This window comes from Phascolarctos cinereus, unplaced genomic scaffold (assembly GCF_003287225.1).
Source record: "Phascolarctos cinereus isolate Bilbo 61053 unplaced genomic scaffold, phaCin_HiC Scaffold_9;HRSCAF=440, whole genome shotgun sequence".
Lineage (NCBI taxonomy): Eukaryota > Metazoa > Chordata > Mammalia > Diprotodontia > Phascolarctidae > Phascolarctos > Phascolarctos cinereus.
In genome coordinates this window covers 171,699,395-171,716,856 of record NW_027556402.1, presented here as the reverse complement: position 1 = coordinate 171,716,856, position 17,462 = coordinate 171,699,395, and the positions used below count along the sequence as shown (strand labels likewise).

General features: G+C 42.3%; 1 protein-coding gene and 1 pseudogene across 1 annotated transcript in view; one reads left to right on the top strand and one right to left on the bottom strand.

Moving 5' to 3' along the window:
• The window catches only part of LOC110212336 (sodium-dependent phosphate transport protein 2B-like), a 56,097-nt gene extending 42,111 nt beyond the window's left edge, over window positions 1-13,986 (top strand). Inside the window, exons 4-9 of the mRNA XM_020992341.2 lie at window positions 199-395; window positions 1,719-1,839; window positions 7,615-7,782; window positions 10,150-10,266; window positions 10,390-10,514; window positions 12,947-13,986. Coding sequence (XP_020848000.1) covers window positions 199-395; window positions 1,719-1,839; window positions 7,615-7,782; window positions 10,150-10,266; window positions 10,390-10,514; window positions 12,947-13,537 — 1,319 coding nt within the window. The 3' untranslated portion in view covers window positions 13,538-13,986. The remainder of the gene's footprint in view (window positions 1-198; window positions 396-1,718; window positions 1,840-7,614; window positions 7,783-10,149; window positions 10,267-10,389; window positions 10,515-12,946) is intronic.
• LOC110212354 (proteasome activator complex subunit 1 pseudogene) lies at window positions 4,616-5,436 on the bottom strand (annotated as a pseudogene).
• Window positions 13,987-17,462: the final 3,476 nt, after the last annotated feature.

Genomic DNA, 17,462 nt, shown 5'->3' with positions numbered 1-17,462 from the left:
CTGATGCTGATTGGCATCTCCAGCGGTGGCGTGGGTCGCTGCTAAGTGACTCACTCATGGTCCTATTGCTAAGGTGGGCTTGAATCCTGGTCTTCCTGACTTTCTAGGCATATGGATTTTGCACACAGTAAGTACTTAATGCTATGTATTGAATTAACTGTCTTGTCACTTTTTCTTTGGGTTTTCTCCTTCCTCTAGGGCTTTTGCAGGAGCTACTGTCCACGATTTTTTTTAACTGGTTGTCAGTAGTGGTGCTGCTGCCTGTGGAGGTGATTACAGACTACCTCTACCACCTCACCAGTATCACAATACACTCCTTTAATATTAAGAGTGGAGAAAATGCCCCTGAACTCTTGAAAGTCATGACACATCCCTTAACAAAACGTATTGTTCAGGTGAGCATCGAGACTTGCTCTGATTTTACGTCTGAGTCATTAAGAGAGTAAAATAGCATTTGTGATGAACTTGGTTCCCTTGTAAGGAGAATTCAAAATCTCCTCTCTCAGTCTGGTAGTGCTAGTTGGATGTTTTTCATTCTTGTGTCTCTCATTTCATTGCCTACGTGAGTGGAGCTAAGAGGCAAGCACTGGGTTGCTTTGAGCACCACGTTGGTAGAGGTTTGTCCTTACTACCGCTCTGGCCAAAGGAGAGACCCGACCATTCTACCATTTTGGGCTCGATGACTTTTTTTTTTTTAATGATATTGACTTGATAGCATTGCCCTTCAGATCAGGTCAAAGCAGAAGCTCTTTCCCAAGGGGTGCCTCATTCCAATAGCAGTCAACCAATAAGAATTTATTAAACCCCTACCATGGACCAGGCACTGGGGGATACAGAGACAAAAAAGATCCTCACTGGCTTCATGGAGCTGGCAGTGTACTGGGCCCCCTAGAATGGGGCAAAAGGGTTTATCTGGCCTGATCCTGATCATACTAAGATGAAGCAAGGTCACCTATGTAAGTGTAGTCCTCTGGAAGTGAGACCAATTTGTATCTCCCTTTTACATACATCGTGGTTTTCTCTTCTGTACACTGGAGTCCGTAGGAGAGTAATTAATTAACTTTTCAGTAACAGATCATAGCTGAAGAACGGGCTAACCCTTTCCCTCATGTCTGTTGCTTTCCTCAGCTGGATAAAAAAGTCATAATTGAAATTGCTACAGGAAATGAGGCAGCAAAAAACAAGAGTCTGATAAAGATTTGGTGTAAAACTTTTAAAAATATGCTAAGTACCCCAAATGATTCAAAGGACATAGATGGGGAATTGAGAATTCCTTGCTCCTCCTATGATGTTGAGGGACAGCAAGTGCTGTCCGTTTTCTGTAAATTTACTGCCCTAGACCAAAGATGTAGTCACCCTGCCCTAGTTATACCACAGACTATGGGGCAGAATAAGACTGCTCCAAGATAGGGATAAAGCAATTGACTGCCCAGGTCCCCATTCTGGGGGAGCAGTGCTCAGTCTGAGTGAGCTTAGCTGGCCTACAGAAGTAATCCAGATGTTCTGTAGGTTCAGCCAATGCTCCACAGACCAAGCACAAAGGCTGAAGATGTTCTTTGGGGATTATGAGGAAGGTGAGGTGGAGAAGAGGGGGAAAGTGAGGATTCAGTAGCCAGTGGGGTTCATGTCTCCATTGTTGTAAATTGTATCTTCATGGAATACCATTCTTAGGAGCAGGTTTTGGTTTTTGTTCTTTTTCCCTCTGTGATGTCATCTAGGCTTTAAGCAATGTTACTGTACCCTCCCGAGACAGTTGTACCTCTCCGAATCTCTGCTGGACTGATGGGAACATGACGTGGACCCTCATGCATATAGTATATGAAAAGAACCTTAAAAAGTGTGAGTAGAAAATCGACTGGAAAATCAACTTTACTAATTTCTAACCTCATTCTCAGTTTTTGCTAGGGAGACAAGTGCAGAGCAAAAGAAGTCTTGGGTAAACAAGACCTATGAAAATACAGTGATGTGAGACCTGGGAAGATGTGAGAGTCATCAGCAGAGCTCAGACCGCTCACACTCTGTACTTACTCCTCCACTGTCAGCAACTGATAGCAAAATTGTCCTTGATGTGAGAACAGACTGCCAGGCCAATAAGGCAGGCCCGTAGAAGTAGTACTGAAGGCAATATCCTTGGGAAAGAGAAAGTGGCTAGGCCTACTCTAAGGATCAGCCAAGCTCTTCTTTGCCTGGTGCAAATGAGTGCTTTCTTGTATTGGTGATACAGGAGGCAGGGCAAAGAGCTCAATAAATCCTCTGCAAATTTGTCTGGCCTTCTCTGTAACATTGGTCCAGACCTGACTCTGAGTTATGGGGAAGCATTGGTCTAGAGCCTAAAACAAATCAGACATCTCTTAGGAATATAGGATGCTGGAGGCAGGAAAAAAGTCAGCTTTCACATGGAATTCTTGTATACACTATAGTCATTTAGGCAATGGCCTCTGAGGACCAGGCCCTCTTTGTTCATATGGGCCCCAAATATTTGTAGGGCATTGTCAATAATCCTGACATTCAAAGAGCCTTAAGAATTCACTTACTCAACACCATAGCCCTTTGCCTGGAAGTATTAACTTGCCTGCCTGAAGTGGAATAGGACTATCCCCATTTTATAAAAGACAAGTGACATCCATAAGGTCACATAATGAGTTAATGGCAGAGTTGATCCTAGGACCTTCTTTGCACTGCACCCCTATTGGCTCTCAGGTACCATGCCTAGCTTGAATGATGTGCACTGCTATTACTACTATTTGACACTTATTGGCTTTTCTTCTCCCCAGGGCTTTAGCTTGTCCCTGCAGGATTTATTTTAGACTCTGGATAGGGGCTACTCTAGGGAGTCCCATTAGCTTTTTGATGTTGTCAGGGTAAAATCCATACAGTTTCCTGTATTCCTATTTTAGTCACTTGGTTTTGGAACACTCCATTGCACTGAGACTGGGGAGATTTAGTAAAGACTATGACCAGGTTTGGTCCTCAGTGTACAAAAGATTCCTTCCTGAGAGGCACGCGTGTGTGTGTGTGTGTGTGTGTGTGTGTGTGTGTGTGTGTGTGTGTGTGTATGTGTGTGTGGCAGAAATATAAAAAGATCTAGATTTGAATTCCAGATTCAACATTACAATGAATTTTAAAGAAGACTTGAATTCAATTTCCAACTCTGGTGCCTAATACTCATATGACCCTGGGCAACTCATTTTACTTCCCCTCGGGCCTTGATCTTCTCATCTGTAAAATGAGTGGGCTGGACTAAATGACCTCTTACATCTCTTCCCAGCAATAAAATTCTGGTTCTATAGAACCAAGGGTTAAAAAAACTATTAGTAACTATCTACTTCCACCTATCTAAACGTCTAGTTTACTACTAGAGAGTAATTTAGGAATTGAGGCTCCTCATAATGGTGCAATGTTTGGTGCTCTGGACCCAGAGTCAAGAAGACCTGGGGAAAATCCAGCCTCAAAGACTTATCTGATGACCCTAAACAAGTCACATAGCTGCTGTCTGCCTCAGTTTCCTCATTTGTAAAATGGGGATAATAATAACACCTACCTCCCAGGGTTATTGTGAGGATCAAATGATATTACATTTGTAAAGCACTTTGCAAATTTTTTTAATAGTATTTTCTTTTTTCTTATTACATGTAAAGATAATTTTAAACATTCACTTAAAAAATTTTTGAGTTCCAAATTTTCTCCTTCTCTCCCTCACTCCTGCCTCCCTAAGATACTAAGCCATTTGATATAGGTTATATATATGCAGTCATATAAAACATTTCCACATTAGTCATATTGTAAAAGAAAACACAGAGCACAAGAAAAAAACCAACAAAAAATGTTTTGATCTGTATTCAGACTCCATCTGTTCTTTCTCTGGATATGGATAGCATTTTTCATCATGAGTCCTTTGGAATTGTCTTGGATCATTGTATTGCTGAGAAGAGCTAAGTCAATCATAACCGATCATCATATAATATTGCTTTTACCATGCGTAATATTCTCCTGGTTCTGCTCACTTCATTTTACATCAGTTCCTGTAAGTCTTTCCAGGTTTTTCTGAAGTTCTCCTACTCATCATTTCTTATAGCACAATAGTATTCCTTTACATTCACATGCCACAATTTGTTTAGCCATTCCCTAATTGATGGGCATCCCTACGTTTCCAATTCTTAGCTACCATAAAAAGAGCTGCTATAAATATTTTTGTTCATGTGGGTCCTTTTCCCTTTTCCTTTTTGATCATGGCTTTTAGGGAGTCCAATAATTTTTAAATTAGCTCTCCTAGATCTATATTTTCCAGATCACTTGTTTTTTTCTAATGAGATATTTCACATTTTCTTCTATTTTTTCATTCTTTTGATTCTGTTTGATTGATTTTTGATGTCTCATTAAATCATTAGTTTCCACTTGTCCAATTCTAATTTTTAAGGAGTTATTTTCTTAGTTTTTGTACCTACTTTTCAACTTGGCCAATTATACTTTTTAAGGAGTTGTTTTCTTCGTTAAATTTTTGTACAATTTTTTTCTATTTTTTGTGCTTCTGTTATCAAGCTGTTGACTTTTTCATTTTTTTGGTGAGACAAAATTTATTGGTGCCTAGAAGCCAAAGTATGGATAAGATGGGAAGTTCTAAATGGAAGCTAGACTGTGGCAAGACAGATAATCCTAGTTAAGGGGTGATGGAGAAAGGAGGCAGGCTCCATTTTTTCAATAGATCATTCCTTTTGTGTCTCCCCTGGCCTATCTTCTCATAGTTCTTCTGGAGATATCATATAATACAACATAAGTATTTTGGATCTCCATGACCATCAGTCTGGTCTCTCCGTACTGTGCTTCATCTAATTCATGAACCAGCTGTCGGCGGTCGCCCACGTATGGTTGCTTTGCTGCTTTAGCCACTGCATCACCCCTTTCAGAGAAGCACTTTGAGATCTGGATGTGGAAGCCGTCCAGCTTAGTTCTAAGTGTGGTCATCAGCTCAAATACCTTCTCCTGGACACCTACTCCAAAGTTGTTTCCATCAATTCAGGGCACCTGTAGCTGCAGCCTCATGGAAACCAGGTTGAGCTGTTCTTTCACATCTTTGATCTCAGGCTTCAACTGCCCAAGAAGGGCCACAATCTTCTCATTGCAGCTTACAGGCCCACAAGGAGAACCTTTATCTTCATCTTCCTCTTTTTTCTTTCCATCCTTACTATCCTTCTCTTTTTGTTTCTGATGCTGTTCCTTCTCTTTTTCTTTGGCTGTGTCAGGGACTGGGATGTCCAGAGGGGCCTTTAGGAGACCCAACTCAGCCTCATTCAGAGATGGGTCCTTCAAGAACTCACACAGCTCTGAAATCTTTGTGTGGAAATAGGTTACGAGTAGAATCTCTGCCTGAGCACATAACTCCTTTCTGAAAAAATCTACTGTGGCTTGGGCTTTGGGTCTGACACTGAGGGTGGCCATGGCAGAGGAGTTAAGAGGCCAGACCAAGCAGTGAGACAGGAGCAAGGGGGAAGGTACGGACTCTTTTTTTCATGACTTTCTTGCAGCACTCTCATTTCTTTTCCCAATTTTTCTTTTATCTCTCTTCTTTGATTTTTAAAATCCTTTTTTATCCCTTCCAGTTCTTTTTGGGCCTAAGACAAATTCACATTTTTCTCTGATGTTTTGCTTGTAGGCGTTTTGACATTGTTGCCTTCTTCTGAGTTTGGGTTTTGATTTTCCCTATCGCTATAATAATTTTCTATGGTCAGCTTCATTATTTTGTTTTTTGCTTACTTTCCCCTAGCCTATTTCATTACTTTTAAAGTTGGGCTGTGCTCCTCAGGTGGATGGGTTACTGTCCCAGATTTCTTATACCAGGGACTGCAGTCTCTGGTTGCTTGCCTCATGCTGCACTGGGGTTGCAGGGGGCCTGGCCACCTGGTGCTGTGCCAGGGTCCACAGGGGGCAGGAGATGGGGCTCTGGCCACTCATCTGTCACTGATCTGTGCTGGGGCTCAGCACTCTCTTCTGGTTGCTAGACTGTACTCCTCTTTTACCTGAATGAGACAGAGTTTTCCTCCCGACCTTCTAAGTTGTCTTGGGCTGGAAAATTGTTTCATGCCATCTTTTTGTTGGTTCTACAATTCCAGAATTCATTTTGAGGTGTTGTTTTATAGTTGTTTGGAGGAGAATTTGGAAGAGTTCAGGCAATTTCCTATGTTATTTTGCTATCTTGATTCCTGGAAGTCAAGGGTACTTCTGCACTTTGTAGATCTTAAAGCACCATATCAATGTTAGCTACTATTGTGTCAATGTCGCTCTGAAGCTAACTTAATAGCCATATTTCCCAGAAACACTGGATCTGGAATATAGAGGAGAGCCTGATCAAGCCAATAATGAACACCACCTCCCCCCCGCCCCAACCCCACACACAATAGACTGACATAATTTGCAACTCTCAACCCTAACAGAACTCTCAGTGTGCCCTTGAAGCTGAGTCAGCTACAAGACAGGTGCCAGACAGTCTGCACTAGACTGGTAACCTGTGTGCAGCTGGAACCTTTTTGATAAGCAAGGACATCCTACCTCCATGGTCCAGCAGTTCCCAAAGGAGGAATGGGGGGCTGGTGCCCCTCCTCCTCCCTCTTGTTCCCCCTCCTTTTGCTGGCCCCTTTCTCCTCCCACATCATCTCCCATTTCGGAGGGGATTGCCCTTCTCTCCTCCCATATGGCTTCCCCTTTTCATTGTAACTCTTAAATACCCAAAGCTTTGGCTGCATTATTGAGTTCCTTTGTACACTGTATAGAGAACACACAACACACATGTCTTCTCCTATCTCTTTTAACAAGTTACTGCTCAAGTTCTTTGGAGTGGTGACTAAAAGTTGACAATTGTTAGTATTAATATATTACATAGCATTCTCAGTATACAAAGCACTTTATTATATTTCCTGTACAATTAAAGTGAACTGGCAAGTAACTAATACAAACTCAGGCAAATCCATTCTTGCGAAGGGGGAAATGCCATCTCTGGTGCAAAGATCACAGAATGTTAGAGCGGATAGGATTCCTTGAGGTCATTTAGTCCAACACTCTCATTTCATGAAGCAGGAGACCAGACACCCAGACAGGTGGAGGAAGCTGCCCACTGTCACAGAGATCACAGCAGAGAGCAGAATCAAGATTCAAACTCAGGACTTCTAGCCTTAAATCCAATGGTCTTTCCACTATGTTATATTGGGTGGGCAGGGACTTAACTGTTAGTTGACCCCCAAGCCCTCACATTTCAAGGCTTTTAAGGACTAAAAAATCAGCTTCTTATAAAAAGGTTGGCAACTTTTACTCTAAAGCAGAGTCCTAGGGTTAAATGTTGTTTGGATTTAACTTAAATTCCTTTTGCAAGATTTCTCCTGAATCTATAATCTTTTTCTGAATTAGAATCATTTTAGAAAAGGCATGATGTTTTGTAGAAGACCATGTACCCAGATCAGATGAGAAGGAGGAAGAGAAAGATGATTGGACTACAATGAAATTTTTAGAAAGAGAAACACAGTAGAGCCCTAGAAAAGACTATGTCAGCACCAAAGAAACCTTCTGGTTTGCTAGGCCTTATTAGCCATGAATCCTCTTGATAAGTGGTTCCTCTGGTTCCTCCAGGCAAACACTTATTTGTGGATGTCAAACTCTCAGATTCAAGCATTGGACTCATCCTTCTACCCCTCTCCTTGCTGGTCCTGTGCACATGTTTGATCTTGATTGTCAAGGTCCTGACCTCTGTGCTCAAGGGACAAGTTGCTGCTGTGATTAAGAAGACCATCAACACAGGTAGGCATTTCACTCTCCCTGAGACTTTCTGTGGGTGGAGTCCTTGTGGAAAAAAAAGACACTGGCTAGCTCTCTTCCTATTGTGCTCACTGAGGTCCACATCTGTCCTCACCTACCTGGAAGCAAGAACTCTAGATGACCCAGGCCTCTGCTGGGATTTTCTACTTCTGATTGACAATCCTGGAAATGCATGTTGTCTCCTTTATTTTGAATTGGTATTCTTGTCCCGGGAATGTTCCTGAGCCCAACAGAGGGCTCATTGCTCTGATATTGTGTCCTGTATAAGAAAGAATAGGCCTGGAGGGTCTGGTTTAGCTGTACAGAGAGATCTAGGGAAATATGAGTTAGCTTTTACCATATTTCCCACACAGAGATTCTTCACAAGACCTTAGTGGGACCATTCCCCTTGGTAGACTAAGAATAGTAATGATAATGATAATAAGAGAGGCAGCATGATATAGTGCATAGAGAGCTGACCTAGAAGCCGGGAAAATCTGAGTTCAAATCTCACTTTTGACACATACTGGTTGTGTGACCAAGTCACTTAACCTCTTAAGAGTTCTAGGCAACCCTTTAGGACTATGTTACAGAGAATCTACCAGCTTGCATTGAGAGAGTTGGCTCACTGGAACACTCTCTATACCAAAGAAATCACAGGAAGGTCCCTTTCCCCATTGCCTAGTAAACTCTATAGAGCTCTAAAGTTTGCAGATCCCTTACAGACATCAATGCATTCAATCTTCATGCCAGCGCTGTGAGGCAGCCACATGGGTATCATTATCTCTATTTGAAAGATGCTAAATGATCTGTCCAGGGTTACAATACCCAAGGTGAGATTTGACCAAGGTCTTTCTGATGCCCAAGTCCATCCTTCTTGGGCAGACACTTACTAGCTATGTAAACTTGTACAAGTTAATGAACCCACATGGGTCTTGTGATGCAATAGAAAAATAAGAGCATTAGATCTGGAGTCAAAGGCCCTGGATTCAAATGCTGCCACTGCTATGTGTCTTTGGGCCAGTAAATGAAGATCTCTGGTCTCCCTGCATAAATGAAGGGAGATGGACAAGGTGATATAAAGTCTCTTCCATCTCTAAATTTGAAGAGCCCATGATCTTCTAACAAAAAAAAAAGAGAATATGTTAAAAAAATTATACATGTACTGTTCCTGATAAGGGCACTGTAAATAATAAAGAGATCTAGAAATTTGACTGTCATCATTAGTTGACTAGGAAAGATAGTGCCAAGTTGCTACATATCCCTGCTGCCTCATACACAGCCACAGAAACAAGAATGTTGGAGGAAGAGGGAGGAAGATCATAGTAAAGTAGTGGGCAGAGCATGGCTTTGATGGTCACTATAAAATAATAAAAGTTATTAAAATATAAAAATTATAAAAATTATTATTAGGGAAGAAGAGGGTATATAGGCTGAGCATACAAGATGCCACAGTGCTTAGAATGCTGGGCTGGGAGTCAGGAATATATGAGTTCAAATCTGGCCTCAGACACTTACTAACTGTGTGGCCCTAGGCGGGTCGCTTAAGCTCCCTGTTTGCTCACTTTTCTACCTCCCAAGGTTGTTATGAGGACCAAATAAGATGTGTGCAAAGTGTATAGCACAGTGTCTGGCATATGGCAGGCACTTAATAGATGCTTAATTCTCTCTCCTCCCTGCCCCAACCCCACCAAGTAGAGAATTAACAACCTCTAGCAATTCCTATTGATTCTTTTTTCTTTTTAGGGGGTTGCTATTTTCCACATGTAACGTCTTGGGGAAACCTGGGATATTTCTCAATAAACCCTTTTAGGCCTCAGCTTCACTTCATCTTCTACTGCCCCTGATCTCACCCCTTCCCTAGCTGGGCTGCTGTGAATTAAGATACTGATGGAACTTAGAGAGAGTGAGTTACTCAAACCCCCTACTCCCACCTGAACTGTTCCAAGCAAGTAAGTTGAGATGCAGACTTGGGGCACTTCGAGTTGCTCAAGGAAACAGGTGTGGAAACCATGGGGGATGGGGATGAGTATTTATATTAAACCTACTATGTGCTAGGCACTGTGTTAAGTGCTTCTTACAAACATTGTCATTTGTGTAAAGAAAAGTAAAATGAAAGTAGTTTTTAGGACATTGGCTGAGAGCCACTGATAGACCACCCCCTATCTCTGCACCTCCTCCCTGGGAACCTCTTGCTGGCTGCTTTTAATTGCCTTAGAAACTGTTTCTGCTAGACGATTTGGAATATGTTTTTAGTAAAATGACTATTTCTGAATGGATCTTGGAGTGGTCTATCGCATCAGATATTAAATTGTCCTGTTGGCCAAGACAATTGTAGAAATGGTGCCTTTTTCTTCTCCTGTTTCCCAGATTTCCCCTCCCATTTTGCCTGGCTGACAGGCTACCTTGCCATTCTAGTTGGAGCTGGGATTACATTTCTTGTGCAGAGTAGCTCTGTGTTCACCTCTACAATCACTCCTCTGGTTGGTAAGTCCTCTCTTCCTCCCCCTTCCCTTTTCACATGCCCATGTCTCCATTTTTACATGTGGTCCTGCCATGCTCAATCATTCCCACCCAGGACTGAATCCAATGTCTCTTTTGTTCCCTTAGGCATTGGTGTGATCAGCCTTGAGAGAGCTTACCCTTTAACCTTGGGCTCCAACATTGGTACCACCACCACTGCCATCCTGGCTGCATTAGCTAGCCCTGGAAATACTTTACAATATTCAGTCCAGGTCAGGATGCACAAATTGTGACTCATTACCTCTTCCCATTAAGTTCTCTATTCTTAGCTTATTACTAAATCCTTCAAATGAACACCTTGGTTTCTTTCTTATCAGATGCTTCATATCACAAGGGGACATTTATTACTCTTGAGATCTTATCTGCCTCAGAATGGTGACCTGTGGGTTAGAAAACTGTCCCTAGCTATTGTTCTCAGAAGCTGAACTTCTTACATAATGACCAGATACCTCCAGCTTGTGTCTATAATAAACAAATTAGGATGGTGAACAGTTACTCCCCACCTCTTACCTTATCCCCTGTCCCCTACATAAAATGATTGAAAAAGGTATAGATTATATCCTCCTTTTTGCCCTTCTATCATTCAGAAAAGGTGGTTGGTAGGAAGAACTTCTGACTTTGATGTCAGAAGACCTGAGTTTGAATCCCAACTCTGTTACTTGTTAGGTGAGTGGTATAGATCCATGTTTTGTGTTTAGAGGAGGGAGAGGTGACTGTTGGTGTCATGGGGGAAGAGAAGCCTCTTCCTTGAAGGATGCTGTTTGGGCAGAGAGCAGGAGGAAAAGTATGAGAGGGAGAAGGATGTGAACCGAGGTCCCGGGATATGTCGAATGAACAAGCATCTTTGAAGAACCAGTTTCACTGGAATGGATGATAATGGTCGCAGGGGCAGAACTAACATTAATGATGATAATAGGACTGTTATAGACACCATAGCAGGAGGAGGTAATGCTGAAAAAGGCAGATGAGGATCAAGTTCTAGAGGGCCTTGAAAGCTGAACCAAGGATTTTGGTTTTTGTTCTTCAAACATCGGGAAGGCAAGAGGTATTGGATTTAAGGGTAGGTGTCATCAGAATTTTGATTTGGGAAATGTGTGTGTGTGATGAACAGACCAGCCAGGAGGAGGCTTTTGCAATAGGCCTAGAGACGGAAGGACTTTCAGAAATCATTCAGTCCAATTCCCCCTTATTTTATAGATGAGGAAATAGTACTTGAAAAGCAGCATTATTTTCCACCATAGTACAAAGCCCAGGTCACAAAATGAAGATCTGATGGTGTCATCAGAAATGGAAAGGAGGGGATGAATACAAGAGATACTGCAGAAAGACTTAGAGAGTCATCCCTTGGGAGGCAAGAGAGAGGGAGGGGTCAAGGTTGAGATTTGCATCCTAGACAAGGACAGGATGGTGGTGCCCTTAACATTCTCCAGTGTGAATATTGCCTCCCTAAGCGCCTGTCTTCTCCTCTTCTCCTCTCCCCTCTCTAACAAAGGAGGCCAATTGAACCTGCTGCTGTGTATGCAGGCCAGGCAACGCCTGGATATAAGAAAGGTGACAAAGGAGTGTGGGTGCCATGGTGAGGAATAGAGCTTGATTAAAGCATGATAAGACAATGCAATTAATGTTATAAGACAATGAATTCCAAAACTGATTTTGAAAAGAATTATAATAAAAATCTCACTAGTTCTGGAATGCAATAATTTCTTTTTTTTTTTTATTAATTTCATTGCTGTTTAGCTGACTGGTACTTAATTCCATTTGGAACAATGTTTTTAATTAAGTAAATTGTTTTTGAAACCACTGTTTTGGAACTCAGCAAAAGTGGCCTAAATTATCAACTTAGTTTTGTTTATAAGCCAGGACTCAAGGTCTTCATTGCATTTAGTTCCTTCCTGCATGCCCATTTGCAAAGAGGCCCATTTTCATAGGATTTAAGAGTTAGAAGGGATCTTTGAGATCATCTATTCATCCTTTTGTAGATAAGAAAAATGTTCTGCTGAAGGTCAAGGCCATGCAGGAAATAAGTGGCAGAACTGAAATTCAGAAGAGCAGAACATAAGCTTATTGGCGGCAGGTACTTTTCCTTTCTGTGTCCCCAGCACCTAGCACAGTGCTTTGCAGATAGGAGGCACTTAATAAATACTTGTTGACTTAAATTGTAGCTAGGTCTTCACACTCTCACATGCATTGTTCTTTTTATGACATCATAATATGGGTTCTCTTATTTGTCAATACATTTAAGTTTCCAAAGCACTTTACATAATGATCTCATTTGATGTTCACATAACTCAGTGAATAGAGAGCTCTATTGCTGTGTTCTCAGATGAGCAAAGTGAAGCTTCTAGCCCAAGTCTTCCTGACTTCAGGTCCAGTGCTCTCTAGGTCACACCTAACATAACATCCAGCCATCTCCTGCTGCTCTATATTCTTGCAAAACTGAATGGACTGGACTAGATGCTCTGGTGTTCCTGGCCCTTAAATTTAAGAACCCGTGATGAAAATGTTTGTGATGATAGTTTCTGTGACACCACTGACCTTTCCCTTTCCTTCTCATCACCACTTGTCTACTGATTTCCCTTCCCTTTCCCTGATTCCATGTGTGTGCTAGATGAGTTTTTATCTTATCTAATCCTTTTGATTTCAGATTGCCCTGTGCCATTTCCTCTTCAACATATCCGGGGTGCTTCTGTGGTACCCAGTGCCATTCACACGCCTGCCGATCCGTCTTGCCAGGAGCCTAGGATATATCACAGCCACCTACCGTTGGTTTGCCATCTTCTACCTGGTCTCCTGCTTTTTCCTGATGCCACTAGCCGTGTTTGGCCTCTCGCTGGCAGGTTGGGCTGTGTTGTTGGGCGTAGGAGTACCCATGATCTTGGTGATTTTCATAATAATGTCATTGTGGGCCTTTGAGGTTCACCACATACTGCCCCTGTGGATGCGCTCCCTAGAGCCCTGGGATGACCTGGTGACTCGTTTCATGGACAAATCCTGCTGGGATGGTTGCTGCTACTATGTAGGCATTTGTTGCAGGGTGGTGCTCTTGCCCTGGAAATGGTGCTTTTGTGAGAGCTGGCAACTGAAGAGAGATGAGGAAAAGGTCAAGGAAGTCCCTGACAATGTCCCTGAGCAGTCTGAAAACACTGAAGTCGTGACTGACAACTCCCAGACTTCAGCCCAAACACAAGAGAAAATCGAAGAAATGAAGATCTCTCATAGCAGCATAGCCTTATAGTGGGACAGTAAATGAGAGGGGGAAAGAAAAGATGGATTATTTCTTGTTCTACATGCCCATTCTCCCTTGAAGCGTGGGCAAGGTAGGGGCAGATGGTTAGCTATCTATCCACTGGAAAAATGGAGTCACAGACATTTGGTATTCCTACCTTTCATCCTAGAACCCAAAGCATTGGCAGGTAGGGCTGACTCAGTATTAGCAGAAACAGTGATTAAAGCACAATCCTTATAAGGGCCACAATTCTTTCTTACATGATTTCTGGCTCACTGAAAGGCCTGGGACAAGAACCATAGGATTTTTGCAAGTGAATCCTGACTAGGTCAGTTATTTACTCTCTCCAGAAACACTAGAGCCCCTGACCAACAGGACATGTTTTAAAGCCCGAAACAATTTTCAGAAGGAAAAAGCCTGTGGAAAGAATTCCATTGCTCAAATGTACAGTTATACTTTTATTTTTAAGTAAGTATGAGTTTGGTTGCTAAGGCACATGGCTCTTCCTAGGAAAGACCTGACTGTAAATGGGAAATCAGTACTTCCCTGGCCCCACAAAGCTTGGCGGCAGGGCAGGCTAGGTGAGAAGATGCCAGCCAGTGACATATACCACCCAGCCTGGTCTTAGTAAGCCACATGTCCAACCATTCTCTGCTATAAGGAGACTTGCAGGAAGGGGAAGGTTAAGGACTATGTTTTATCTACAGCAAACTAGGAGGACACCCTTCCCATGCCCAGGAGAAACTGCTGGTGGTCAGCAGCATGCACTGGTTAGTCAGGTAGGCTTGGGCTGCCTCCACAGGCTGACAACCATGATGCCCAATACCAAAGATGAATTCTAGGGAGGTAGAATTACTGTATATGCTCATGCCCCCTCTTTCCTGATCTTCCCCCCTTACTTTCTCCACAGTTTCTCTTGGGCAGACTATAACCCAGCCAGAGCCAGGCAATTTCTAGAACAAACCATGTTTCTGAAGGATAGTAATTTAATTAAGAAGCAAAAAAGGTTGCAGATGTGCTTTTGCATTTCTTATTATTGGAGGGATGCAAAGGCGGGCATGTTCCCAGGGCAGTTAGCACTTTAGTTGCTAATTGGTCAGCAGCTGAGACTTCTGCCATGAGTCATTTTCAATCGGGGATACTCCAGAAAGCCAGCTTCATAAAGGTCAGTGCTAAGAACTGGTCCCTCTCTGATAATCTAAGTGCCTCAGATGTCATGAGGAGGTTGGGCAGGTTATGACAGACTTTCTATGGTTAGGAAAGATCAGTTCCTCTGTCCATATTGGGCAATTGCCCAGCTTCTCAAACTCTGTGGGAATTGGCCTTGATATTTTGTGGACTAAGCGTTTTCTTCTGCCAGCCCTGATGAGTGGTTTGTGAGTCATGTCATGAAGTTTGTTTTGCCCTCAGATGGAGGGGGAACAGAATAAACTGAGCTGACTGCAGGATCAGAGGACCATTTTCAGTGGTCCTTCCCCACCTTGGATGGTGCCTTGAGAACTGTGTCTGGCCTGATCCAGAGGGATTAGCCAGTGGATTAGCCTTTTAAGGAGGTGGGGTTGAAGGATTCTGAGGTGAATGATCTTGCTGTCAGCCCTTCTTCTTTCTGGGTCCTCGCATCTCTGTCCCTTTCACAGAAAGGAAAACCTCCCAGACCCATTGAGAGGAGGTGGAGTGGCAGGTGGCCATGCCCTAGGCAAAATGTGGATTTCAAAAGCATGACCCTCCTCAGACAGACCATTTACCTTTTCTATATCCTCAAAGGGTGATGGTCTGGCTAGACCAAAAAGCACCTCGTTTTAAGATATAACCTGTTAAAGACTAATCTGGAACCTCTTTCCAAATTGTCTTTCATTTGCCAGGAATGAGGTTTACCCATTTCCATCTCCTGTCCTCTTTGGCCCTTAAACTCCTGCTTCTTAAAAAGGCAATTGGTGAGCATGTGACTGGAAAGGCTTGAGCTGAGGCTAATCCAGAAGGTTGAATTGACCAGTCACCCTCAGTCCCAGAGCCCCTTTTGATATATGTTATGTGTATGTGCACGTGGGTGGGGTCAGGGAGCCTGTACCTTCTAGCAGCTCAAATGCCCTCTCTTTGCCTTTCATGGGCCCTTCTTCTAAGACAGTACAATCTTCATTTGCCTTTCTACCAGATACATACATTTCTTCCCTCTAAAACACCCTCTGTAATACTCCCACCTCATCCTGCTTAACTGGGCTCTAGCAACAAGTTCCAAAGAGTGTGTAGGAAAGGGGAATGTAAGATGAGGAAGAAGAACAACTAGCCCATTTCCCAACTCCCAGGTCACCCCATTTGGAGTCATACAGAGCCTTGCCTTCTACTATGTATATAACTCTTTCTAGACAGTTACCAGTATAGTCTGTATGTGTAGTCACTGAAGTATACAGCTTTATCATAACCTATATAGTAAACAACCTGTATGATTCTGGCTTTATATTGCTCACCCTTGAAAACAAGGAAGTGTGTAACTGTGAAATATATATGTGTGTGTGATATATATATATATATATATATATATATATATATATATATATAGCCAACATAAGTAAGAACATTTGTATATTTTGTAGTATCTTTTAAACTTCTCCATATCACCCTGTAAATACAGAAATTAAGCTCCTAATTGATACCCTTTGCACTTCATATACCTTTTTTCTAGATGGATTATTCACATAATATGTGTACATGGTGTGTTTTTTCCATATTTTTGGAAAGGAAAAAACAATAAAAGATATTTAAACCCAAAGGGCATGCATTTTTGAAGACTAGGGAATGAGTTACTTTGGTTTTCTCTAACATTTTCTCCTTATCCTTAAGAACTCGTTAATATGTTGTCTGTTTATATGTGCCCTTCCCCTTTGTGCCCCCTCTCAAATTAGCAAAAATAAGTGTGTGATCAAGTTCCTACCTGATCTGATCAAGAATCTGAGAGCCAGAGCTGGGGTCCATTATCCAGCAAGATCCTTTCTTAAGCATATCATTTTTCCTTATTCTTGTTCCTGGGTCTGGAAGCTTGAATTAATCTACGTAATTGTTATAGAAGGTATCTTTTGTTGTACCTTTCTAATTGAACATTTCCAGGTTAAAGAGACAGAGAAATAACTGATAAATAGAAGTATGCCTAGCATGGTGGGGTGTGTGTGTGTGTGTGTGTGTGTGTGTGTGTGTGTGTGTGTGTATGTATATCTGTGTCTAATGGTGGCTTCTAGTTCAGGGTGGGGAAGAAGGGAGGAAGACAGCTTGGAACTTAAAAAACAACAAGACTCAGGCCAGAGAGCTGCCATCAGCCCAAACCAGAAAGTATGGAAATGCCACCTAATTAGTCAGTACCCTGAGAAGCATCATGTGGCTGATTTCAAAATGGAGGTAAGGTCTGACAGATGAGGGGTCAGAGGATGCAAGCCCCTTGGAAACTCTCCTAACTGCTTATGTGAGACAGGCCACTCTTTTGCAATATGCACTAATTAATACAGTGGAGTACATTATTAAGTATCAACTTTGCATCAGAAGATAAGTTTGTGAATAAGTCACACTTCCAGTCTAGCCTGGGTGGCTGGCTCCTGTACAACATAAGGAGCATAAATTATGTGTCAGGATAAAAATTATGTCCTCTTATTTGGCTAGGGTTAATCAAAGATACTCAAAGGTTCTCTGGTGCCAGTTCTGTTCGTGTTTAAGATCCTTCTCTTCCCTTGGTAGAGGACATCTCCCCTTTGGTTAGCACCATTCCTCCATGGCTGCTCAGCTGTGGGGTGGTAGAAAGTGCTAAACTTGGAGTCAGGAAATAACACACCTAGTATTTTCCCCTCCTATCTCCCTAGGTTTATCTTCAGAAAAGAATGAGGAAGGGCTTCCCAAGTCTTTAAGATGCTATGTAAATATCAACTCTGGCAAATGCTAGGTGTCTAAGGCT